Consider the following 27,841-nt stretch of genomic DNA (forward strand, 5'->3'; position numbering starts at 1 on the left):
AAGTGACTCAGGCTTCCTAGGCCTCAGTTTTCTGCCTCTGTAGCGCCGCCTGCCTCACAGGCTTTTGTGAGCATTCCCTGTGGCGACGCGGGAAGCGGTCGGAAGGGACCCCGCGGACTGTCACTCTGCTTGCGGGGCGCCGGAGGGAGGGAGCCAGGTCCGGGCCGCAGGCCGACCACGCTGCGGTCTGAAGGAGTCCCGGACGGTGGGCTGGGTGGGGCTGTCGCGGCCCTCAGACTCAGGTCAGTAGCCCTCTGGGTGACCCTACCCCCATTTAACACTTGATTAGAACTGAGGTCTAAGAACTGACGGGGAACTAAAGTGGGTGTGAGAGCTGAGATGGCCTCCGGAGCTTGGGCTGTGACATTCAAGGGAGACACGGAGGGAGTATCTCAGCTGTCGTTATAGAGTGCTTTAATCCTCACCGGGGATGGAGGGATTCCAGTGTTACAGGTGAGAAAACTGAGGGGATCAGGATTAGAAGCCGAAGCCGTGCCCCCCACCTGTGGGCCGAGCCTTTCAGGAGCTCGGGTAGACACTCACCTCGGCACTTTTTCACATTTACTTCCCATAGTTCAGGGCACTGAACGTGGGGACGCTCCAGAAATAGAGGCCTTGCATCACAAGAGTCTTGATCGAAAAAGAGCTTTCATATTAAAAACGAAACCTCTGTGGATTGATGCATAATGGACAGATAGGCAAAAGCAAACACAGCGGAATGTTAACTGTGGAATCTAGACGGTGGATGCGTTCAGTCTGTTCAGTGCACCATTCTTTAAACCTTTTTGTATGTCTGGAAATTTGCATAATAAATGGGGCAGGTATGAAACTTGTTAAAAACAAACTCTGGTGTTCGTGTTCTGCCCCGGTCGCCAAAAAAACCAAAACCAAAATAAACCCAACTCTGTTAATGTTAGCAATGAATGGCAACGGAATAAAACCAAACATTTAGGGGCGCCTGGGTGGCTTAGTTGGTTAAGTGTCCGTCTTTGGCTCAGGTCATGATCTCACAGTTGGTGAGTTCCTGCAAGCATCAGGCTATTGCTTTCAGCACAGAGCCTGCTTAAGATCCTCTATCCTCCGACTTCCTCTGCCCTTACCCCACTCTCTCTCAAAAATAAACATTTAAAAAAATTTAATATGAAGGTACAGTAGTTGATTTGTAGTTATACCACCTCTGAGCCTTTTAAAATCAAAACAGAAATTAGGCACTCACGCATAACTACTGAGTGTATATCCTTTTTGAAAGGCAGATTGTGATGGTATACATCAGTCCCTGATAATATACATATACCTTTTGGTCCAGTAATTTCACTTGTAGGATTTCATCATAAGGAAATATGAAAATGTTACAGTAAATTATGTTCATTGCATTTTGTGCAGTTAAAAAAATGGAATGCTTGATAATAAGGGAGTGGTCCAACATAATAATATTGAATGTTACACAATTTTTAAATGATATTTTGAAGGATGCTAAGGTCATGCTAATTTAGTTATAATTAAAATGAATTTAAAATGGTGTTTGGGGCGTCTGGGTGGCTCAGTCAGTTAAACACCCAACTCTTTTTTTTTTTTTTTTTTTTAATTTTTTTTTCAACGTTTATTTATTTTTGGGACAGAGAGAGACAGAGCATGAACGGGGGAGGGGCAGAGAGAGGGAGACACAGAATCAGAAACAGGCTCCAGGCTCTGAGCCATCAGCCCAGAGCCCGACGCGGGGCTCGAACTCACGGACCGTGAGATCGTGACCTGGCTGAAGTCGGACGCTTAACCGACTGCGCCACCCAGGCGCCCCAAGCACCCAACTCTTGATTTCGGCTCAGGTCATGATCTCATAGTTCGGGAGTTTGAGCCCCACATCAGGCTCTGCACTGACGGTGCAGAGCCTGCTTGGGATTCTCTCTCTCTTTCTCTCTCTGCCCCTCCCCTGCTTGCACTCTCTCTCAAAATAAATAAATAAATTTTATTTAAAAAATAAAAATAAAATGGTGTTTAATATGTATGTTATACACATGTAAATATATATTCTCAAGGAATCTATTAAACTGGTTGACACCAGTTGTTTCTAAAGAATGCAATTGTGGGCATTTTCACTTTAGACCTTACACATTTCTGTAAAGCTGAATATAATTACTGCAACTCTGTTTCATTTTTATATTCTGGGAAAAAAAAGTAAACAAAAATTTAAGCAGTGTTGCCCAGTTCTGTTCAAGGGAATACACACACACACACACACACACACACACTGGAGAGGGGAAAAAACATATATGTGTGTGTGTGTGTGTGTGTGTGTGTGTGTATACATATATATACATATATTATATTATACATATTATATTGTATTATATATATATAATGTATATATATGTGTGTGTGTGTGTGTATAATATATGTATACACACACACACACACATATATATATATATATATACATTACTTGGGGTTTTTTTTTTGTTTTTTCTTTAATTTTTTTTTTAAACGTTTATTTATTTTTTGGGACAGAGAGAGACAGGGCATGAACAGGGGAGGGGCAGAGAGAGAGGGAGACACAGAATCGGAAACAGGCTCCAGGCTCTGAGCCATCAGCCCAGAGCCTGACGCGGGGCTCGAAATATATACATTACTTGTAACAAAAAAGCATGGAAGAAAATAACTCCAAATGTTTGTGGAGATACCTTCTTGTTGGAAATGATTTCTATATTTTTATTTATGCTTTTCCGTATTTATCAAATTTGTATTTGGCATGTACTACTTTTATAATTGGAACAAAGCACAATAAATTATTTCTAAAATAAAACAGAACCATCTGTTGTATTCTGGATTATGTAAAGCTTCTAGTTGTTCTTTGCTAGCCTTCAGAAGTCAAGCAGGAAAGAGCCCTGGCCAAATATGATCTTGAGTCTAAGTACAAAGCCTTACTTATAGGAGCTTACATATCCTAAAGGCATCCACAAGTCCAGATGCCTTCCCATTTTGGGGGTATGTTTAGGTGTGTTAATACCTCTTTCTGAGTCCTGCCACTCCTACATGGTTGTTGCCTGGAAAGACCAAACCAAAAAAAAAAAAAAAAAAAAAAAAAGCTATTGGAGTCAGCTAAGTAGCCTACTAGTACTCTAGGTGGAAGATTGCTTATGAATAGTAATGATTCAGCATATATTGTACAAAGTCCTAAGGCATGCAATTCCCAGAGGGATTCATACCTAGCCTAGAAAATGTGCCCTTATGTGGAGATATGGCAACTACAGCCTTCCTAGATTAGAAGGAACACAGCTAAATTTCTAGGGGTCGTTTATGATCATCCATGGAACCCCAAAGGGTAGAGTTTTTTTTCTGTGAATTCAGGTACTAACCTTTGCAGTTTAGAACACAAACGAGGCCAGAATTATAGCTTAATGCTTAAAGGGCTCATGGGTTCAGTTCTCTACTAAGGCCACAGACCCTAGGCAGGGATGCGCTTTTGAGCTTTTGCTTATTTAGTTATTCAGCACCATTGAGTCCATTGCTATAGTTTAGGCCCTGTAGGAGGCCCATGGCATGTGGTAATACAATTCTGTCCTCAAAGTATATTTCAAGTTGTTATTCAAACAGCCATTGAGAGCCCAGTTGCAATAAAGGTAAACTGCTGTGAGACCGCCTAACACAGTCTTCAAGATTATAAGAAAGGCTTGCAGGAGATGTTTAGGTTGAGCCCTGAAAGACAGTAAGAGTTAATCGTAGGGAAAAAGGGGTGGATTTTTCAGGAAAAAAGGACAGCATGACAGATCACCTCCACAGAAGAGAGAACACCACAGGAGTGCCTGTGTGGCTCAGTTGGTTAAGCATGCAACCTAGGCTCAGGTCATGATCTCACATTTCTTCGGTTCAAGCCCTGCATCAGCCTCTGCACTGACAGCACAGAGCCTGTTTCAGATCCTCAATCTCCCTCTTTCTCTGCGCCTCCTCTGCTCACTCTCTCTCAAAAATAAGTAAACATTAAGAACAGAGCACATCAGACCAGGGGCAATCCCCACTGCCCTACGGTATAGCTGAGCAGAGGGTTCAAGTGGGGAAGATGGGGACAAGGAGCTGGCTGGGGCTTGCAAAGCCTAGTAGACCATGTTATAGAGTGTGGACTCTACTGAAAGCAGCGAGTAGCCATGAAGGGTTTTAAGGAGTTATGCTGGGATGAGATCTTTTCAGAAGGAAGTGGCAGTTGAGCAGATTAGAGATATGGAGTAGGAGTTACAGAGTCTCTGGGAGGAGACCAAGAGTTAATTTGACTAGAGGGCAGCTGCAGGATAGTAGGGAAAGGAAAGGGAGTGAAGGAGAGGTGTGGCAATAGCTGCCATAATGGGGGGTGGGGGGAGGAGGAGAATCTTGGGCAGAGATGAGAGACCAGAAGTCTCTGTAGGAAGTATTGCTATGTAATTGCAGTGTAAGCCCCCTCCTGTGACTTCATAGATTCCTTCATTTAAAGCTACATTGTCCACTAATGATTTTGGAGTTGGATTTTTATTGTTCTGGGAAGATATGACAATGTAGTCAGATTAGCCTAAAGGTGAGTATAGGCAAGAACAGGGATAGCCCCAAATGGCCCATTGACTAGCAGGTTACACAGAGAAGTAACATGGGAGACACCAGTTGGGAGACTGTGGCAGTCCTCCAAGCAAGAGATGTCAGTGGCCTGATGTAAGGTGATAGATACTAAGGAGATGGGTTATCTCAAGGAAAAGATATCATAAGGACATGGGAGATGAGATAGGTTGGGTGTGGGGCCTGAGAGAAGAGGAGTCCAGGTTGATTTCCAAGTCTCTGGCTTAGAGAACTGGTTATGCAATAGTAGCATTCTAAAATGGGAATAAAGCAGGAGGTGATCTATAGGGGATGGACGATGATGATGAGTTCAGATGTGTATGGAAAACATAAAGAAGGATAAGAAATGTGATGGCTCTAGGCTCTATGTGTCCACTGAAAACAGAATTCGAGGTGCATGACCTAATGATGGTGGATGGGCATCAGAGTCCTCAGATACATGGGATAGGACTGCTGTTCCCACAGGGATAAGCTTTCACCTAAAATACATAGGAGCTCAATAATGTCAATCATTTGTACCATGAAGATAAGAATGGCACCAATGGAATTATCTTCATCTCGAAGACTTTCATCTTGGCAGACTATGAAGAGTTAATGTATTTCCCACAGCAAGCCGTTCACTCCCTACTAGCGAGTAGGGCAGTGCACCCCAAAAAATAATAAAACAATTATCAGTAGGGATAAAACATTCTGCGAACCAGCCCATCTGGTTTTCTCCCTTTCCCTATGACATCAGTTCCCTCTGGCATGCCAACAAAATGTTTTCTTCTGTGTCAGGCTCAGTCATGAGTTTCTCCCAGACTCTGGTCCTTGGGAGCAGTGGACTGAAGAAGTGATGGGGGAGTAGACCATTGGTGGGAAAATGAGTCATCTGAGAAAAACTGGTCCAAGCTGCCAGGAAGAGCTGTGGGTTGTGTCACTGTGGAACATGTGCCTAGTCACATCACCCAGGGAGCCTTCTCTTTGTTATTCTTTGCCACTGTATTTGTGTGATGGAGTAAAATAAAACATATTCTGCAGAGGTCGCTAATAGAGAAATTTGCTGTGCAGGGGAGGAAGGGGAGAAGCAGCAGCAGACTAGGTTTGGAGAGGGTTTGGATGGGGGTGCAGAGAGCTTTCAGGAAGCAAGTGCCACGTGTGGGAGGATGAGAAGAGGAAAAAGATAGGAAAGATAATTCAAGAAGATTTGCAGTGTGTTGTGAATATTATTCCCCTTTGTTGTCTCCTTAAGAGACTGCAGAAAATCCTTAGTATTTGTTTTTCAATTATTTTTGGATAAGCTGATGTTTCTTTGAATGTGACCATCCAGGTAGGAACCCTGGTTTTACATGAGGAGGTACATTTAAAGCAGTGAGCATGCTGAATTTGTAACAGCTTTGTTGCTTTATTTTTGTCAGCTTGCTCTATTCTGAGATGGAGTGTTCAAATAGCTTATCATATCAGGGCTTCTTTGTCTTGGATTCAGGGGCATCAATGACGACTGCCCCCCCCCACACACACATACACTCAACTCCCACCCCAATCTTTCAACATTGTAAAAGTTGTAAAGTCAGATGTAAAGGATTGCACATTGAAAGAAGAGTCTTTTTTTCTGGGGAGAATAGCCATGTGATGCTGTCCAATCGAACTTTGTATGATGATGGGAACATTTTATATCTAAGTTCTGTGTGGTAACCATTAGCCACATTTGGCTATTGAGCACTTGAAATGTAAGAACTCCAAGTAAGATACTGAACTTTTCATTGTGTTTAATTGTAATTAGTTAATATGACTTTAAATAGCCAAATGTGGCCAGTGGCTACCATATAGGATGGTGCAGTTCATCGTTCTCAAAGGTCACACCCCCCAGAAAAGGTTAAGAACCACTGAGACCAATCACTTCCCTTTACAGCCATGTTATGTTGGCACATAGTAGGTGCTGTTAAATAACAACACAAAAACAAATGTTAAAGATCTAAATGACTTTATTTTTTTAAATTTTTGGTTTTTTAAATTTTATTTTTGAGGGGGGGGGGAGAGAGAGAGAGAGAGAGAGAGAATGAGAGAGAGAATGAGTGGGGAAGGGGCAGAGAGAGAGGGAGACACAGAATCCGAAGCAGACTCCAGGCTCTGAGCTGTCCACACAGAGCCTGACACAGGGCTTGAATCCATGAACTGTGAGATCATGACCAGAGCTGAAGTTGGATGCTTAACCAGCTGAGCCACCCAGGTGCCCCTGACTTTAGTTTTTTAACTTTATTTATTTTTTAGTAATCTCTGCACCCAACGTGGGTCAAACTCAAGACCCCAAGATCAAGAGTCACATGCCACTCTGAGGCAGCCAGACACCTCTCTAATTGGCTTTATTAATCAATTCATGAATCAGGCAGCATCCAGTCTAGCTAGTAAACAAGAATTCCAAAGGGCTATAGAAGAGGAAACATTTTTAAAGGTAGAGAGGGAGTGGAAAAAAGCAAATTATTAGCAAAGAATCCATTGTTTTTAAGCAAAGTCATCCTCCTGAGGGGAACTGAAGGGGGCCTATCAGTAAATTTCCTTGTGTTAACCAGAAAATTCACATGTTGACTGGTTAAAGGTTCCATTTCTGGGGGGGTTGAAACTGCAGTTAGGTTAGGTGTTAAGTCTTGGTTTACTGACTTGGAGCCTTAACCTCAGTGACACTATTTTGGGCCTGTGGTTTTCTTTTTAACAGTGCTTAATAAACACCTGTTGACTTTATTAACTAGTACTTAAAAAAGATTTATTCTAGCTCCAGAAAAGGGGTACTAAGGTACAAAATGACAGACAGACTCTTCAAGTTCACCAAGTTTTGTTTTCTCAGCCCCAAATTCCTTACCCTCAACCCAGAAAATTTCCCTAAACATTCTCCACCCTATCACGTACCTTTGAAACTTATTTCACAGCCGAATTAAACCAGAAACACAAGCAAAGGGTTGAAAGGGTGTGAAATGATTAATGAGAGTGCTAATGATTTTTTTTTGATGCAGCAAGAAGATACATTTATTTAATAGAATCTTTTTTTTTTTAATTTTTTTTTTTTCTTCAACGTTTATTTATTTTTGGGACAGAGAGAGACAGAGCATGAACGGGGGAGGGGCAGAGAGAGAGGGAGACACAGAATCGGAAACAGGCTCCAGGCTCTGAGCCATCAGCCCAGAGCCCGATGCGGGGCTCGAACTCACAGACAGCGAGATCGTGACCTGGCTGAAGTCGGACACTTAACCGACTGCGCCACCCAGGCGCCCCTATTTAATAGAATCTTAATGTTTTTGGACTCAAATCAGTTTTTTACTAAGCAGATTTCTAATGAGCTGTGTCAATATAATTTGGTAATGGCACCTCAAAAATAAAAACACTCCTTAAAGCTAAACAAACAAACAAACAAACAAACAAACAAATATGGGAAATATCTGGAGATTTTATTTAATTTTTATTTATTTATTTTCAATATATGAAATTTATTGTCAAATTGGTTTCCATACAACACCCAGTGCTCATCCCAAAAGGTGCCCTCCTCAATACCCATCACCCACCCTCCCCTCCCTCCCACCCCCCATCAACCCTCAGTTTGTTCTCAGTTTTAAGAGTCTCTTATGCTGGAGATTTTATTTAAGTAAAAAAAAAAAAAAAGAAGAAGGAAGAGCCAAGAAGCCACACATCCCTCTGTGCTAACACATGCACAGTAGCTGAACCTGCTTCTGTCTGGCTGAGGCTGGCTCTCCCCCTCAGTCAGCACATGTGCAGGGCTTCTGTCAATGTCACACTGACAAACATTCCCTGAAGCTAGGCAGCTGGGGACCAGTTTCTTTTGTTATTCCATCCTTTCTCTTGGGTTGCCAGACACACTCCTTGAAGGTACCTGCAGGAAACCAGATTTTTGTCCCATTTTGTCCAGATTTTTGCTTCTTCCCCAGCTCTAAGAGCCTACAGTGGTGCATGTAGCATCTGGGACATTGGTGGCTTCCCCACTGCTTGCCCACTTGACATTTGTTCATTCATTCAACTGATATTTATTGAGCCACAGAACCGCCTGGTCCTGTCATGGGTGCCAGGGACAAAACAGTGAACAAGACCCAAACTTGGGGCTCTTGGCTGGCTCAGTAGAGCGTGCGACTCTTGATCCGGGGGTTGTAAATTCAAACCCTGCGTTGGGTATAGAGATTACTTACAAATAAAATCTTGGGGCACCTGGGTGGTTCGGTCGGTTAAGCATCTGACTTCGGCTCAGGTCATAATCCTGCGGTTCATGACTTCGAGCCCCGTGTCAGGCTCTGTGCTAACAGCTTGGAGCCTGGAGCCTGCTTCAGATTCTGTGTCTCCTTCACTCCCTGCCCTTCCCCCGCTCTCTCTGTCTCTCTGGTGTCTCTCTGTCTTTCTCTCTCAAAAATAAACAAACGATGGGGTGCCTGGGTGGCTCAGTTGGTTGAGCGTCTGACTTCGGCTCAGGTCATGATATCGAGGTCCGTGAGTTTGAGTCCTGCGTCGGGCTCTGTGCTGACAGCTTAGAGCCTGGAGCCTGCTTCGGATTCTGTCTGTCTCTCTCTCTCTCTCTCTCTGCCCCTCCCCGCTCATGCTCTGTCTCTCTCTCTCTCTGTCAAAAATAAATAAACTTTAAATAAATAAATAAATAAACATTAAAAATAGTAAAAAATAAAATAAAATCTTCAAAATAAAACAAAACCGACCAAAAACCGCCAAACTCTGCCCTCACACTGTTCACAAACTACTAAAAAGGAAATTACAGTGAAGTGGGATATGTGCTACAAGAAGTACAGGGTGCTTCTGTAGCTCTTAACCCAGACTGGAGTGGGGTGTTCAGGGAAGGCTTCCGGTGGGGGCAAGGGGCTTGGGAATGGCTTCTAGGACCTGAAGAAGAAGCTGGTGTTAGCCAGACACAAGAGGAGAGGAAAAGGAAAAGCATGTGCAAAGAAAGCTGGGAGGGTCGGAAGAGAGCTGGGTGCTCTGGGGGAAACTAAATAGTTCAGCACAATAAGGCCAAGGGTTGAGGGTGAGGGGTGTTCTTTCTCCTTCTAGAACCACAGGTGACTTAGGGTGAGAAGCCCTAAAGTAAATCAGAGCCAAGCTGGGTTAGAGTATACATTAAGTCCTAAGTATTTCAGCGCTCAATGGAAATCAGTGTGAGTTGCCTTTACCATACAAATGTTTATTGTATATCCCTGAATAGCATGATTGTAAAGGGGAGTTGATGTGCGGGCTGGGGGGAGGAGAAGGCCTGAGGGGAATACAGTCTCACAGTCTCAGAGGGGACCATGAATAGCAAAAGGGTGCTTGTTTGGGAACCAGAAGGAGAGCAGAACAGGACCAAGCAAAAAAAAATCCAATGATCCCTCTTGGCCCTGGGGAGGAAAGGCCACAGGAGGAATCACTGAATACAGGGATCCTGAATACAGGAGAGCTGTATTCAAAATGCTAGGATATTTCTTAATAATAACTATGATTCCCAGGGCGCCTGGGTGGCTCAGTCGGTTAAGTGTCCAACTTCGGCTCAGGTCATGATCTCATGGTTTGTGAGTTCAAGCTCTGGGCTCTGGGCCGAGAGCTTGGAGCCTGGATCCTGCTTCAGATTCTGTGTCTCCCTCTCTCTCCGTGCCCCTCCCCCACTCACACTCTGTTTCTCTCTCTCTCTCTCTCTCTCTCTCTCCCTCTCTCTCTCTCTCTCTCAAAAATAAATAATAATAATAATAATAATAATAATAATAATAAGATTCCCTAATAATAACTGGAAGCAATCTCAAGGTCTATCCAGAGGGGACCTGTCGACCTGTCACATGGGAAATGTGGAAGCCTGAACACTATGCAGAAGTTACAAAAAACAAGTCTGTTTATACAGGTATGAAGAGATCTCCAAGATATTTATAGAACACCTACTGTGTGCACTGGGTTAGTTGCTAGGGACTCAGCAGTGGAGGAGACAAAGTGACTGCCCCCTGGAGAGATACCCTATTTCCACATCCTTATCTTGGCTCTTCATGATGTGCCTCCCCCAGCTTCTCTTCACCTCCCACTGCTCCTCAGCCAGCTTCTCTAGGATCTGCTGTGTCTGAAAGCATACACTTGTTCTTTGTAGGGGCTACCTCTTGAAACACTGATTTCTCCACCTCTGCCTCCCCAGTCTTTTGCCTGGCCAAACCCTCCGCGGCCTCCAGGTCCCTGATTTGGTGACTTGGTATTCAGTGGTGGCAAGAACAGTGTGACCCCAGTCTAGAACTTTCCTCCTAATTTGTACCTCTGGAAGGCTTAGTTCTGTTGCCAATCTGTCTAAGCATAATCTAGCATCTTTCTATCAAGTTCTGTACATCTTATTGGTATTTTAATTGGAATGGTGTTAAATCTACAAATATACACGTGGAAAATTTTTTCATTCATGCTATATTTGGCCTTCCCATCTAGAACCTTGATGTTACTTTCCATTTATTCACATCTTTTTTTTTTAATTCTCTATTTGTGGCTTATAATTTTTATATCAGTTGAAGTCCGTGTATCTAACACTGTGCTAATACTCAGTGATTTCCTCTGGTGTCTTTTTTTTTTTTTTTTTTTTTTTTTGATACGTAATGTGTCATTTTTCCATATCAATTCTCCAATTCTCCCACACCAACTCTGTGTCCAACAATTCAATTCAATTCTGACACTACCCAGAGTTAGTGCAGAACCCCACAGGTTAAGGGCTCAGCCCTGTAAGACTTATCTTTACTTTAGGAGAGGGCTGCAAATGGGGTTCTCAGTTTACCCACAATTTTTTTTCTGGCTGACTACAAATTTGAAGGCTCCAGCAGACTGAATGTTTATGTACCCCCCAAATTCATATGTTGAAACCTGTCCCCCAGTGTGATAGGATTAGGAGGTGGGGCTTTGGAGAAATATTAGGTCATAAGGGTAGAACTCTCATGAATAGGAATATTCTCATGAATAGGCCCTTATAAGAGAGACCTCAGGAAGATCCCCCTACTCCTTCCACCATGTGAGGACACAGGGACGGCCGGCTCTAAACCAGGAAGTGGGCTCTCACCAGAACCTAACTGTGTCAGCATCCTGATCTTGGACTTCCAGCCTCCAGAACTGTGAGAAATGAATTTTGGTTGTTTAGAAGCCATCCAGGTTCTGGTGTTCTGTTATGGCAGCCCAAGCAGACTGAAACAGGAGTCCCAGACATGGAGATGGTTTTTAGAGCCAGGAAAATAGAGACTATGAGAAGTGGCCCAAAGAGTGAAACCGGGGACACTCCTTCCTTCAGAGGTCAGGGACAAGGGGTGGAACAAATAGGTGAAGCTGAGGAGGAGCACCCAGGGAGATAAGAGAACTGTCAGAGTCCAGGGGGTCCTGGAACCTAAGCAAAGAATGAACTTCAGAAAGAAAGAAAGCAGGAGCGCCTGGGTGGCTCAGTCGGTTGAGCCTCTGACTTCGGCTCAGGTCATGATCTCGTGGTTTGTGGGTTTGAGCCCCGCGTCGGGCTCTGTGCTGACAGCTCAGAGCCTGGAGCCTGCTTCAGATTCTGCGTCTCCCTCTCTCTCTGCCCCTCCCCCACTCATGCTCTGTCTCTGTCAAAAAAAGAAATAAAAATTAAAAAAAAAAAAGAAAGGAAGAAAGCAACTGTGACGAATACATCAATGAAAATGCTAAGAACGAGTCACCGGATTTAGCACATGGCGGTCACTGGGCACCTTGATGAGCCGTTTTGGTGCAATGAATGGAGGAGACAATGGACAATGGCAGATGGCTCAGTCCTTTCAGGTTGCTATAACAAAATACCACTCACTGGGTGGCATGTAAACAACCAAAATTCATTTCTCATAGTTCCGAATAGGAGATATTGAGAGAATAATCCTCCAGCCTTATCCGCGGTTCCACTTTCCACCATCTCTGTTACCCGCGGTCTCAGTTACCCACGGTTAACTGAGGTCTGGAAGCAGATGATCCTCCTTCTAACTATGCTCAGAAGGTCACTAGTAGCCTAACACTGTGTCACAATGCCTATGCCATCACCTCAATTCATCCCATCACGTAGGCATTTTATCATATTATCCTCTCACATCGTCACAAGAAGGGGAGTCCAGTACAATAAGGTATTTCGAGAGAGATCATATTGACCCAACTTTTACTACAGTATATTGTTATAATCGTTCTATTTTATTATTGTTGTTAATTGTTGGGCGGAGTCATTGTTGTTAATCTCTTACTCTGCCTGATTAAAAAATTAAACTTTATCATAGGCATGTCCGTATAGTAAAAACATAGTATCTATCTAGGATTCTGTACCATCTGCAGTTTCAGGCATCCACTGGGGTCTTGGAATGCATCCCCCACAGATAAGGGGGGACTAATTATATAGGTAACTCTTTGGAGCTGAATGGGGTGGTAGCTAGAGGAGAATGTATAGTTAAGATAAAGGCATTTATGAAAGATGGAAAATGCTGCAGGATGTGTGTACACTAATAGGAATAATCTAGTAGATGGGAGAAATTAAATGATGTAGAATTTGACCAACTAGCAATCACAGGAGTGAGAGAAGATGGGCTCAGTGCCAGGGAGATGACTTTAGATAGGAGCACTCATGCTTCATGCCTGGTACCTGGAGGGGAGGCAGTAGGTGCATACACCTGAGCGTGGGCAGGTGGAAATGGTGGGAATGTAGGGAAGTTAATTAAAAGAATGAAGCAGATTTATATGTCATGACATGGAAAACTCAGAAGCACCCCATTTTGGTAAAAAGAAGAAAAAAGGCTATTAAATACTTTATAAAAATCTAACTTTAACAGCTGTTATCTTTGAATTGCAAGATTACCAGGAATGTTCTTTTCCAGATTCTAAATTGCTGCGGTGTTTGACTTTCATACAATGAGTACCTATTGCTTCTGAAAGTAGAATAAAACAAAGATTATTTTTAACTTTGAAGGATGTTCATCAGAACAAAGCATTGTTACAATGCTGAGGAATTGAAACAACCCGAGTGTTCAATGATAAGAGCTTGTTTCAAAAAGTTATGGATGGAAAATAGTTACGGATGGATTATTGAGGATCTATGAAAAATTATGTTGTAGAAGTCTTCCAAGGGCATAAATAGCCTTTCAGAGAGAATGGTGGCCTCAGGACAGTCCATGTGTCTTCACCAGGCTCACAAGATGCCAAAGGTCTGGCTGCTGCCCCCTCTTCCAGCTTCATGTCTCCCACTCCCCAGATCACTGCTCTGTAGCCATGTTGGCCTTCCTTCAGTTGCCAGTCTCCTTCGAGCCTTCAGGCCTTTGACTGTGCTATTCCTTCCACCTGAGAAGCTTCTGTACATCCCCTTCTGCACGTTCCTGTTCCTTTAGATTGCTCCTCAACTGTGACTTCCCAGGAAAGCCTTCCTTGCCTCCCAGGCTTGGTCACAGCCCTCATTAACAGAACTCATACTAGCCTACCTTCTCCGTCTTTGCATTTGTCACAACTACACTCACATTATCACATGCATCTTGTTCAACGCCCACCTCCTCCACATATAAAATGTGAACACCATTAGGATGGAGTGATATCTGACTTACTTCCTTTCATGTCCCTAGTGCCTAGATGGGAAACTTGTACAAGTAGGTATTCAATAAGTATCTGTTGAAAAAAGTGAATAAATGACTAAGGGCATGACAGGAACTCTCAATGTTTATCCTTTAAATGGCCAAAGCACTTAGGAAAAATTAATAGAGCGTCTCTTGGGCAGGTGCCTAGGGATATACATCTTTATACCTAGCACCTACCTTAGGGCCTGGCCCATGTTAAAAGCTCAGATAATGTGGCTAGCTGAATAAGCATAACCTCTTCCATCTTCAAGTACTTCTCCCTCAGTGGTGATCTCATCCAGTCCCATGGCTTTAAATGTCATCTATAAGCTGATGACTCCCCAAATTACAGCACCAGCCTGGACCTCTTCCCAGAACTTATATATCCAACTACTTATTTATCCAACTCTCCACTTATATATCCAACTACTTACTTATCCAACTCTCCACTTGGAATGTCTAATAGGCATCTCAAACTTAACATGGCCAAAACAACTTTTTGTTCCTGATTTGGCCAGCCTTCCCCAACCCAATCTATTCTTCTGGTTGCTTAAGCCACAAGTCTTAGAGTCATGCTTGACTCCTCTCTTCCCTCACACCTTGCATTAAATTAATCAGCAAATCTGTCAGCTCCACCCTCAGAATACATCCAGAAGTCAACCACCTCTCATCCTAACTCCTGCCTGGTTCAAGCCATCTGATGCCTGGCCTCTCTGCCTCCACTGGCTTCTGTACACTCTATCCTCCACCCAGTAGCCAGGTCATCAAATCTTGGCTCAAATTGCACCTTATCAGAGAGTCCTTCCCAGAAACCTCTATTTAAAATAAGACTCCTGGGGTGCCTGGGTGGCTCAGTCGGTTGAGCATCCGACTTTGGCTGAGGTCATGATCTCACTGTTCCCGAGTTCGAGCCCCGTGTCGGGCTCTGTGCTGACAGCTCAGAGCCTGGAGCCTGCTTTGGATTCTGTGTCTCCCTCTCTCTCTGCCCCTCCCCCACTCATGCTCTGTCTCTCTCTGTCTCAGAAATAAATAAACATTTAAAAAAATAAATAAAATAAGACTCCTCATCCTGTCACCCTTGGTTCTCTTGTTCTACTATATTATCATCCATTGCACTTATCAGGGTATGACGTATTTTTGCTTGTTTATTATCTTTATTCTCCTGTTAGAATATAAGTTCCATGAAGAAGGGACTTTGTCCATTTTGTTCTCTTGTACATTCCTAATAGGGTTCTGGTCACCAATCACTATATATGGGGAGGATGTTTTCCCTCACACCAACAAGCAATTCTCTGGACACCAGCTGGATGTTCTGTAGTTCAACTCAATTCTGACACTATCTACTTGGAGATAGCATTAGAACCCACAGGTTAAGGGCTCAGTCCTCTAAGACTGCCGCACCCACCCCACTTCAGAAGCCAGTCTCAAGCCCAGGTTGTTACCTGTACTTCTGACTAACTGGCTATAAATCAGAGATTTCCATGCCCCTCTCCTTGGGTTTGATTAATTTGCTCAAGCAACTCGCAGAAACCAGAGAAACATTTTATTTACTAGATCACCAGTTTATTATGAAAGGATATAACTCAGGAACAGCCAGATGGATGAGACACATAGGGCAAGGTATGGGGAGAGGGCTCAGAGCTTCCATGCCCTCTCCCGGCATGTCATTCTCCCCGCATCTCCCCGCACCAACCCAGAAACTCTCCAAACCCTGTCCTTCTAGGGTTTTATGGAGGCTTCATAACATAGGCATGATTGACTAAATCACTGCCCATTAGTGATTGAACTCAACTTCCAGCCCCTCACCCCTCCCCTGGAGGTCAGAGTGGAGCTGAAAGTTCCAACCTTCTGATCACGTGGTTGGCTCCACTGGCAATCAACTCTCCTTAAGTACTTTCCAAAAGTCACTTTATTAACATAAACAGTAGAGAAGGACTTCTTATGATAACAAGACACCCATTTCACCCATTTCAGGAACTGAGACTAGAGACCAAATGTCATGACAAAAATGCTGCCATAGAGATGCAAACTGATTATTTACAAATAAAATGACAGAATAGCTGAGATTTGTTTAAAAAGAAAGAAAAAGCTACTGCCATTTCTGTAACTGCTCAGGAAATTCCAAGATTTTGGGAGCTGTGAGCCAGGAACCTGGTTGAAATATATATTTATATATTATTTATTTATATATATAAAATATACATATATATATAATTTATATATTATATATATATTTCTCATTATAAATCACAATATCATAATTCTCAGCACCCTGAACAATGACTGACATCTAGTTCTCTCAAAAATCTCTCAGCAGTCAGGAATGAAGGTCTGAATGAACTCTTGAGTTCTAGAGAATCAACTTTTCTCCCAGTCAGTGAAAAAGAATGCAGATGCCAGAAATCAGATACCAGCTACCTGTCCCTTTATCTGGGCACTAGAATAATTGAGATTTAACTCAGGCCACTTTGCATAGAATTAAAGAGTAACACTGAGGTCACTAGTGAGTCAGAGGGGGCTGTTAGCTCCTAAAGCAAACCTAGGTCCAGCTTCTTAGTGTTCTCTGGAGGGAACCTGTTCTGTAATTGTTGGATGTCTCATCCTTTCATCTGTAGTAGGCCTACCTGCCTTGTCTTTACACGGGGCTGTGAGTTTGGGATTTGTGACATTTGGACTCAGTCTAGGTTGTTTAGAAGAATAGTTCTCAACTGGGGCCGTGTCACCCACCAGAGGACATTTGGTGCTGTCTACAGACATTTTTGGTTGACAGTGGGTATGAAGTGCACTTGGCATCCAGTAGGTAGAGGCTATGGATGCTGATAACATCCTCCAATGCACAGGATGGCCCCCTAACAAAAAAACTTTCTGGTCCAAAATGTTAGTGGAAAAATCCTGGTTTAGGGTAACAATGATAATTGGTAGCTGGCATTGTTGACTTCTGCCGTGTGCCAAGTCTTGCACTGTATACTTTACACACACCATCTCAATCTCCAAATTGTTCCTAAGAAACAAGGACTATTGCAATCCCCATTTTACAAATGAGAAAACTGAAGCTCAGAGAGGTGGACTTACCTAAGATTACACACCTTAGAAAGGGTAGAGGAAGTTGAGGTGGGCTACTAGTCTTCTCTGGCTGGATGTTCCTGAATTTATCTGCTGCCACCATGGACAGGAGACTGAGCAGTAAGCCTTCAGAGGGGTCTGTCCACTCAGTCAAGGCTTGGCTATTGGCCAGAGAGGAGATTTTTCTTCCCTGAGTTGTCCTAGCCTGCATGGCCTCACTCTCCCTGCACTGCAGTACAGTACTTGGCTCTAAACCTCAGTTCCCCTGCCAGCCCCAGGCTAGTGCCAGCCCTTCTCCATGGGGAAGAAGCTTCTGGATTCAAACCTAGGCCTTATGCATTCTCCCATGAAGCCCATCCTTTCTGGGCAGGAGTCCTTGAATCAACTCTGGGGGCTGCTGCAAGGCCATATCTCACATGTCCTTTCAGGTAGGGAGGGCTAGGGCTGCTAGGTTGGTGACAGAACTGATCCAAGAAAGGGCTTGAGGTCCCAGAAAACCTCGGAAAGTAATTGCTGGACAGGACTGGGGACGGCGTAATCCTGGACAAGTGGTGAGTGGAGGTGGAGCAGGTAGTCACCCTTTCTAGCCTGTTTGTGTGAGGGTAGAGCTCCAAGCCCTGCAAGGAATCCCGCAACCTGCTTATGAACAATCCCAAAGGGCTTTCTGAAGGCCCTGGGAAAGTGTGGTGGCTAAAATATAAAGGTAGTTTTTCCAGAGAAGATCAAGACAGTCAAGGATCAATCTAGGGTCAAGTGTGAGAGGAAGCAATGCTGAATCAGTTTGAAATATCCATCCCTTCTATCCATCCATCCATCCATCCATCCAACATATATGTAGGGGGCTTCTGCCAGGAGCCAGGGATGCTTAAAAGTCTCCAGGAACACCCATCAGCTCATTTTGTCTGGGGAGGTGGGACAGCTCAGAGGTTCCATCTACCATATGTGACTGTGGAGTCAGACCCAGCTCTTTCATTTCTGAGCAGGGTGACTTCTGGCAAGGGACCTCACCTCTCTGACCCTCTTTCCTCCTATGTGTAATGGAGAGACCAGCAGTTCTTGATATCCTTGTCATAGAGTTGTGAAAACTCAGTGAGACAATGTGTCCCAAATGCCTGGCATATAGTAGGGTCTCAATACACAACAGCAATAGCTACCTTTTTTTGTTTTTGTTTTTGTTTTTGTTTTTGTTTTGGACCTTGGTTGGGTCTTTAGACACTTTATTTATTTATTTATTTATTTATTTATTTATTTATTTAAATGTTTATTTAGAGGGGGAGAGAGAGCAAGCAAAAATGAGCAGGGAAGGGGAAGGGAGAGAGGGAGAGAATCACAAGCAGGCTCCACGCTGTCTGCAGAGCCTGACTAGAGGCTTGATCTCACCAACCATGAGATCATGACCTGAAATCAAGAGTCAAGAGTTGAACACTTAACTGAGCTACCTCTGTATGAATTATTTAATACAATCCTTACCACCACCTTATCATGAAGGTATTAACTCCATTTAAAAATCGGGAATGTGCCCCTCTAGAGGTTAACTAACTTGTAGGAGGATGCACAACTTAGGTTTTTCCTAGGCAGATCTGTCTGATCCCAAAGCCTATGTTTGTAGAAATTTTGCCTCCTGTTAATTGTGATTTCCCATGGTAGGAATAGAAAATGCATGTTTTCAGGTTTAGAAGGTTTTTCAAGCAAATTTAGCACCTAGAAGTGGAGTAGAGTGAGTTGCCCAGACTGGTGAAGCTCTGGAACGCCAGGTGGGCCAATTCAGTGGGATCTGGTGAGGGAATTGTGACATTCATTCCAGGAGTTTGGGTTATTCTAGGGCAATTGTTCTTTATCTTCTTTGGGTTCTAAATCCCTTCATACATCTGATGGAAACGATAGATCCTCTCGCTGGAAAATGCCTATGAGCACAACACACATTTTGTGCATAATTCTAGGGGGATTGTAAAACCCAACCATGGACCCCTTCTAAGAACCCTCCTCCACTAGGGCAGCATATCCCAAGTGTGGGACCATATCACTAGTGGTCTCCAAGATCAGTTAAGCAATATGAGGACAAAATGTTTTATATTCAAATATTTATTTTATAGTTACTTACCTTACATTTATAACAAATGAGAGTGGTTTTCCATTTATGGTCATAACATACATTTGCCTTTTAAAACATACTTATTTAAGAAAATAAAAGTTTAATTAAAGAAAAATATGGAATAAATAGTAGTAGAGGTAGGGTGCAGGTTTGGCAAAAATCATGAAGGATGATTTCGGAAACTTCTCTGAGGTTTCTATTTGGTGGCGTCATAGTGGTTTTACTCTGGTGTCATCTGAACTTCCAGAGGACCCTGGAAATGACCTATTCTCAGGCTTTCTAAATCTGATCAGATGGTTCTGATCAGACAAGAATGTGGTTTGTTGAGTCTCTGCTATAATGAGTTGTCCCCTTCCTGCTGCCAATCAAAACTACACCAGATATCATCTTTGTGGGGCTCTAAGTGTAGGCATTTTGGTGCTATATCCATTCATTTATTCAGCATTCATTTAGCAAACCTTATGTGCCAATTAGCAAGCATACACCACACTCCACTCACTCCCAGAAAATATAAAATCCCCAGCACCCAAGGACAAGCCAGTCTGTATGATGTGACAGAATACCAGATTTGGAGTCAGACCAGGTTCCATAAGTAGCTCGCTATGTAATCATGAGCAGGTCCCTTTACTTCTGTAGTATCTTTTTTCCTGACACTGTTTTTCCCCTCACCCCCAACACTAAGTACTTATTTTTCCATACCAATTCTTCAATTCTCCAACATCAACTGGGGGTCCAACAATTCAATTCTGACACTGACTCCCAGAGTTAGCACAGACCCCACAGGCTAAGGGCTCAGTCCCATAAGACTGCCCCCACTTCAGATGTCCCTGCCCATGGGCTTCCCAGGCTACCTTCACTTCACCCAGGAGACTAAAAATTTGGGGATTCTCATGACAGTTTCCTCAGGTGTGATAATTCTCTGGAACAACTCACAAAATTCAAGAAAGCACTCTACTTACAGGAATAGCCAAATGGAGGAGAAGCATATTGGGGGTGGGGGTATTGCAGATTTCCACACCCTCTCCAGGGGCACCACCCTCACAGCACTTCAAGGTTTTGGAGCTTTTATGGAGATCTCATTATATAACATGGACACTGGAGATTCAATGTAATCTCCAGCCCCTCTCCCTTCCCAGGTGAGGAGATGGGGAGGGTCGGGGAAGGGGACATGACTGGGGTGGGAGCAGAAAGTTTCAAACCTCTAATAACAGGGTTATTAGGTTCCTCTTGTGACTAGCTATCTAGATATTTGAAGCTATCCAGCACCCTCCTCACAAAGAGTCCTCATTGGCATCAACTCAGGTATCAGTAGTTAAGAGGGGCTCATTATGAGTAACAAAAGATGCTCTTATCACTCAAAAAATTCTAAGGGTATTTAGAGCTCTGTGTCAGGAATTCTAGACAAAGACTATATGTTTATATATTATACCTTCTCTGAGTCTCCTGAATACAAAAAGAGAGTATTCAACTAGATGAGAAGACCATAGGCCATATCTAGACTGCACTGTATTTTATTTTATTTTTTAATGTATATTTTGAGAGAGAGTGAGCAGGGAATGGGCAGAGTGAGAGAGAGAATGAATCCCAAGCAGGCTCCATGCTGTCAGTATAGAGCCCAAAAAATATTTAAAAAAATTTTTTTTAATATTTTTTAAAATTTTATTTTAGGGAGAGAGAGCACAAGTGAGGGAAAGGGGGAGGGGGAGAGAGAGAGAGACTGACTCCTAAGCAGGCTCATGCTGAGCCTGGAGCCCAAAGTGGAGCTCGATCCCATGACCCTGGGATTATGACCTGAGCCAAAATCAAGAGTGGGACGCTCAACTGACTGAGCCACCCAGGTACACTAAAAACAATATTTATCACAAAAATAATCCAGATCTCTGATCTCTCTTGAAAATCAGAAGATTTTAGGGCGCCTGGGTGGCTCAGTCGGTTAAGCGTCCGACTTCAGCTCAGGTCACGATCTCGCGGTCCGCGAGTTCGAGCCCCGCGTCGGGCTCTGGGCTGATGGCTCAGAGCCTGGAGCCTGTTTCTGATTCTGTGTCTCCCTCTCTCTCTGCCCCTCCCCCGTTCATGCTGTGTCTCTCTCTGTCTCAAAAATAAATAAACGGAAAAAAAAAAAAAAAGAAAATCAGAAGATTTAGCATCACTGGGGCAGCATTCCCAAATGGCAGTATCTGCCTCACACCTTTGAAAGCGTTTTTCTATTTGTCATAGTTCCTACCACTCCCACCTACCTCACCTCACTAAGAGTTAGTGGCTGGGCCCCTGCATTCTGAAGTCCCTTCAAACCCCAAACCTATGATACTAGAAGGTTTAGGTTACTATTGACTAGAAGCTCCTTGAGGATGGGAGTGTAACTGATTCTAGGCACATATTTGAAGCATCCTTACTGCACAGTACATTTCTCTGATAATTAGGGGATACCTCACTGTGGGATGAATAGATAGGAAATAAGAAATAACTGCAAAAGTAAGTGCTAAAGGAATGAAAAAGGCAGCAAGGTTTTTGGTTCCTAGAAACCTAGGAGTTTCCAGGGGTTAAGCATAGCCCAGGAAGGCAAGGGTCTCTGGTAGTACCCTACTTTCCAATTTAAAATAATTAGAGTCGGGGCGCCTGGGTGGCGCAGTCGGTTAAGCGTCCGACTTCAGCCAGGTCACGATCTCGCGGTCCGTGAGTTCGAGCCCCGCGTCGGGCTCTGGGCTGATGGCTCAGAGCCTGGAGCCTGTTTCCGATTCTGTGTCTCCCTCTCTCTGCCCCTCCCCCGTTCATGCTCTGTCTCTCTCTGTCCCAAAAATAAATAAACGTTGAAAAAAAAAAAATTAAAATAATTAGAGTCAAGAGCTGGTTGAGATGAGTGGTACAAACACAGGAGATGCTAGGGAAGGCAGGTGCTACAAATGGAGGGAAAGTTATAGGCATTTATTAAAGAAAATCCTACTCTCTGTTAGAAAACTTTAGGAACACCTGTGTGACTCAGTCGGTTAAGTGTCCGGCTCTTGATTTAGGCTCAGGTCATGATCTTATGGTTTGTGGGATTGAGCCCCTAGTCAGACTCCTTGCTGACAGTGTGGAGCCTGCTTGGGATTCTCTCTCTTCCTCTCTCTTTCTCAAAATAAAAAAATAAGCTTAAAAAAAATAAAATTTTAACATTATCCCATTTTATTTTTAAAAATTTTTTTTCAACGTTTGTTTATTTTTGGGACAGAGAGAGACAAAGCATGAACGGGGGAGGGGCAGAGAGAGAGGGAGACACAGAATCGGAAATAGGCTCCAGGCTCTGAGCCATCAGCCCAGAGCCCGACGCGGGGCTCGAACTCACGGACCGCGAGATCGTGACCTGGCTGAAGTCGGATGCTTAACTGACTGCGCCACCCAGGCGCCCCAACATTATCCCATTTTAAACTCCCTATCTTCAAAGTTATAAATAAGAAAAAGGCAGATTGTCTACTCAGCTAACTATAATAACACTGAAGTTAAAAGAATAGATTTTAGGTCATCCAGACCTAGAACTTATTAACAATGTGACCTTGAGAAAATCAACTTCCTAATCTATTAAATGGGGATATAAGACCTGGTAATTTTAATTCCACACATATTTAATTCAATGCATACTATATATTCAATGCAGACATTGAATTAGATGCTGAAGATACAGCAGTGAACAAGACAGGGATGGAGAGACAATAACCAAGCAAATAAATACATGAGATAATTCTTCTGAAGGAATAAATGCAACAAGTACAATGGAGTAAAAATAAGCGTTGTAGAAAGTCACTGAAGCGTGGTGGTAGAGGGCAGGTAGAGATGGGATGTCAGGGAAGGTGGCATTTGGGCTGTAATCTAAATGAGCAAAGAGGGGGGTGCCTGGGTGGCTCAGTCAGCGAAGCGTCCGACTTCGGCTCAGGTCATGATCTCACAGTCCGTGGGTTTGAGCCCCGCATGGGGCTCCTGTGCTGACAGCTCAGAGCTCAGAGCCTGTTTCAGATTCTTTGTCTCCCTATCTCTCTGCCCCTCCCCAGCTTGTGCTCTCTCTCGCTCTCAAAAATAAATATTAAAAAAAAAAAAAAAAAAGCAAAGAGGAAAACAGGAGGAAAGGGGTCCTAGGTCCAGCTGTTGTGAGGAATAACTGAATGAATGAAAGCACTTGGTGGTAAACAACCACTCAATAAACAGTTGCTATTCTTATTATGGCATATACTTTACTCTCAGCTCCTTCTGTTCAAACAGAAGCTCGCCAAGCCATAGATCAGAGAGATAAATACATATATTTGAAAAAATATATAAGAAAAGTGTGTGTGTGTATATATATATATATATATATATATATATATATATATATATATATATATATACAGGCCCCCAAGACAGATACAGGCTCTGGCATCATGAGATTCCACAGCTCTGAATCATGCACCCAAGTCAGGTAGAAGCAGCAACCCAGCCTCACCCCTATTTCCAGCCCAACTTCTTCCTCAGGAGCAACACCATACAGAATTATTTTAACTCCTGAGACTCATAATCCCTCCATTGGAAACCTGGAACTTGGAAAAGCCTCTTAATTTTACTTAATTGATACGCACATGTGATACCTGAGGCGCTCATTATTCCCATCTGTTTCTCTTTAGAGTTATGTGCCTGTCAGGTCCAACTGTTTTAAGGGGTTCGGGGTTAATGAGAGTGAGTGGTCAAGAAGAAAAACGCAGAAATGTAAACAGAAAGCTTCTGGTTGCACGATGAGTCTGGTAACTTGCTTATGGAAGTTCAAAAACACATCATAGGCATTTAAGGGTTGGTCAAAATCTTGCTTGACTCTTGGGACAGTTCCATCAGCTGATAGTCTTTGATAAGATTCATTGAGCACCTAGTACATGTCACACATTGTGTTGAAGAACTTCAAAGGCATTATTAGTTCCTTCAATATTCCCAACATGCCTATGAAGTGGTTTCCTTTTATATTTAGTCCCCCTTCACAGATAAGAAAACTGACATTCAAACAGCTAGTAAATAACAACGCTGGGATTTAAATCCAGATCTGACCCTGCTCCCCAACCCCCCAAGATCTAGCTTTTTTAACCACATAGTGGTTGGTCTCCCAAAGCCAGAGGAAAATACCTCTGAGGGATGCCTTTCTATCGATTTGGGCACCTCCGCCCTGGAGAAAATCCTCAACCAAGAAACTCCCACACTGGAAAGACTGCCTCATCAAAGCAAGAAGCCCCACCCCAGACACACACACCTGGGATCAGCACTCCCAAATCCACCCAGATGGCCCCCTAGCCCCTTAAAGGAAGTCTCCATTGCCCAGCAGGATAAAGAAACCCTCTCCCATTCCTGAAGACCTCCCCACCTCCCTTGGCCCACTACCCAAATTTCAGAAGAGGAACGGCTATAGAATTTGCAGGACCTACTGCAAAATGAAAATGTGGGATCCCTTGTTAAAAAAAAAAAAAATCAATAATTTCAAGAATTCGAGAGTAGAGCATTAAACCAAACCCTGGGTCCCTTCTTCTGCGACTGCACTGGTCACTTCCTCATAAAGCCGGCCCTGCTTCAGAGATACACTTCCAGTGAAGGGACTGGCTACCTCAGTCAGAATCCCCAAATCCTTGGGACCTGGGGTGGAGGTGAGACACACGTAGGACACCCAACTTCCCAAGATATTCGAGAACACCTTCGCAAATTTGGGACAAACTTCGAAAATTTGAAGGCACTTCTCCTGGCTTGGGCACAAAGCTTCCTCGCACCCCTCTGGTCTCTGGGTGGTCCTTACGACCCCGCCCCAGCTCCACCTTCGGGGTGTGTGGGCCTCAACGCGTGCAGCCCATTGCCGGGGCAACCGACGCCGCGAGAGATGCATTGTGGTCCGCAACAAAATGCAGGAGAAAGATCCTGAGGGAACCATTGAGGTCATGGGCCAATGGGAGAGTCCTGGGGGCTGCGTCAAGCCAATGGGGACGTTCGATGGGGGGCGGGGCCGGCGGGAGCAGGGCGGGGCCTAGGCACTAGGCGGCGGCGGCTGGCGTGGGGCTCCTTAGATGCGCCACGGCTTCGGTAGCGACGGTAGCTCCAGCCGGCTGTGAGCGTCGCCAGCCCCTCCCCCAGGAGACCGTTGCAGTTGGCCACCCCCTGCTCCTCGGTGAGGGACTCGGGGGCTGCGGTCGGCTTCTTCGCCTGGTTACATCCCCCGACAGACTTCTCCCGCCGTTCGGTCCGCGCGGCCCGCGCTTTCTGAGAAGTGGGGTGGGGGGCGGGAGGAGCGGGCTGGGGGAGCTGGCGCCTCAGGCACAACCTGCACCCCAACTTCTTACCCCTTGCCGGGGCCTCGCCCCCCCAGGTAACCATGTGTGACCGAAAGGCCGTGATCAAAAACGCCGACATGTCGGAGGAGATGCAACAGGACTCGGTGGAGTGTGCGACTCAGGCGTTGGAGAAATACAACATAGAGAAGGACATTGCGGCCCATATTAAGAAGGTGAGGACGGGGTGCGGGTGGGGGGCTCGAGCCGTTTGCGCACAGCTGGGGCGAATCACAACTTAGTCCTTCTACCCGATGCTGCGTCCCCAGGGCGCTTGGCAGAGGTCCTTGGAGGCACGCAGGGCGGCTGGGGTGTAGAGGATTCCAGAAAGGACGCAGATGAATTTTGCGCTCCTGATGAGAAGACCAGACCCTCGGCTCCTGAAGTTTTTTTATTACCCAGCTCCGCGGGGGGAAAGCGCCACCTAGCAACGGTTTCTAGGATCATGGAGCAGCGATTCCCCCTTCTGCAGGATTCCTGCGCGGAGGATCCATCTGGGTGTTCCGGAGGGGCGGGGGGGTGCTGCGTGGGTGTTTCCAGCCGGGCCGGAGGGAGATGTTGCCAGCCTTTCAGTGGGGAGTTTAGTCGGCAGTTGAGGGAAAGTGGGTGGTGGTGGTGGTTAGGGGGCTGGGGTGAGGGCTTGGTAAATAGCATTCTGTAGAAAGCTGGCAGGACTGCCAATTTCTCCGAGCTGTGTTTTCTGGAAGGGAAGGAAGCTGGCAGCCTAAGCCGTGGGAGGGTTCCCAGTTGAGAATAGGGAGATGAAAGACTTCAGATGGAACAGAAATACCTTTTTTGACCAACGCAGCAGTGCGTTCATCTAGCTTGTAAGAATGTTATACCAATAGGTCTGAAAGATGTTCATGCTGCATACACTGTATAAGAGCTGACTTTTGTGTAACTCCTCACAGAGACTTGTAAGAATTTTATAGAGAAAGGTTAGCTTTGATCCCTGCCCTACAGTCGCCTAAGTGAAGAAATCACCGGCGTTTTGGTCCTCAGAGCCCCTTTGGGTAAGGAAAACAGGGAAAGTTGTTTCTGCAATTTGCTGTCCTTGTGTACCAGGTGGTAGATGGGCATCATCAGGATAGATGTGGAAGAGAGGGCTACTGAAATTACAATTAAGGATAAAATCTGACCAGGTGGCTGTCGGATTCTGCTGCTAGCATTCTTTCTGTAGGAACAGTGGATTGCTGTGCCCCTTTCAAATTTTCACACAGTGGTTTAGATGTTAATTGAGGCTTTGCCCTTTTGGACATCTTTTTGTTTTCATTGATACTGGAGTGCGCTAAGGAATGGGGTATTTTCGGCTAAATAGTGACCATTTTGGATTTTGTGGTGCATGATCCACAGGAGGATAATTTTGACTTGTTCTGTTTACACATGACTTGATAGACTGACACTGTTATCACCTGCTGTTAATTAACAATATCATAAAAGATACGGAGGTGAAATTACCATGATAACAAAGCGCCCTTTGAGGCTGCCCTTTCTGCCTTTTACCTCCCCAACCCCCATTCTCAGCTTAGCTCAGACTGCAAGTATGTTTGCATTAATGCACTATGTAGGCGACTTGGAGCTGGGGAACATTCTTTCATGCTAAGAATTTGCAGATGCTAACGTTCCTCCTTTCTGCCCCTACAGGCTCTACTTATCTAGGAGGCAAACTCTGACCTCTGGTTTAGCACTGAAATTCTAGTGTTCTCTTTTTCTTCCTCCCTCTCCCCCCACCAGGAGTTTGACAAGAAGTACAACCCCACCTGGCACTGCATCGTGGGGAGGAACTTCGGTAGTTATGTGACACATGAAACCAAACACTTCATCTACTTCTACCTGGGCCAAGTGGCCATTCTTCTGTTCAAATCTGGTTAATCGCATGGACTGTGTCACACACCCAGTGATCCATCCAAAAACAAGGACTGCAGCCTAAATTCCAAATACCAGAGACTGAAATCTTCAGCCTTGCCTAGGGGAACACCTCGATCTTTGAACCTTTATTGTGTTGTTTTGTACAGGGCATTCTCTGTACGAATTTGTTGTGGTTATAAAACAATTAGCAAAACAGCTTACATTTGTATTTATTTTCTATTCCATATCTCTACCCCGTGTTTTTCCTCCTCAAAATCCATTCCTTTCAAAAATAAATCTGTTGGAGAAGTGTGTGTTAGTTACGATTTGTTCAAATCTAGGTTTGAAGATGGCCCATCACTTGATCTTGACTAGGTTAGTGGGAGTCAGTCTTCGAAGTTGGTTTCTGTGGGATTTAA

At 44.3% G+C, this 27,841-nt stretch overlaps 1 protein-coding gene across 2 annotated transcripts; it reads left to right on the forward strand.

The window, feature by feature from the left end:
* Positions 1 to 125: 125 nt before the first annotated feature.
* DYNLL1 (dynein light chain LC8-type 1) lies at positions 126 to 27,734 on the forward strand. Of its 2 annotated transcripts, none has more exons than XM_045458184.1 (3): positions 126 to 242; positions 25,613 to 25,750; positions 27,309 to 27,734. In XM_045458184.1, exons 2-3 carry the CDS (start codon positions 25,619 to 25,621, stop codon positions 27,444 to 27,446), a joined length of 270 nt encoding a protein of 89 aa, XP_045314140.1. In that variant the 5' UTR covers positions 126 to 242; positions 25,613 to 25,618; the 3' UTR covers positions 27,447 to 27,734. The 2 variants fall into 2 exon arrangements, with proteins under 2 accessions (XP_045314140.1, XP_045314139.1); XM_045458183.1 differs by lacking the exon at positions 126 to 242 and adding an exon at positions 25,278 to 25,414 and having other exon boundaries at positions 27,309 to 27,638.
* Positions 27,735 to 27,841: the final 107 nt, after the last annotated feature.

Source organism: Leopardus geoffroyi, chromosome D3, assembly GCF_018350155.1.
Source record: "Leopardus geoffroyi isolate Oge1 chromosome D3, O.geoffroyi_Oge1_pat1.0, whole genome shotgun sequence".
NCBI lineage: Eukaryota > Metazoa > Chordata > Mammalia > Carnivora > Felidae > Leopardus > Leopardus geoffroyi.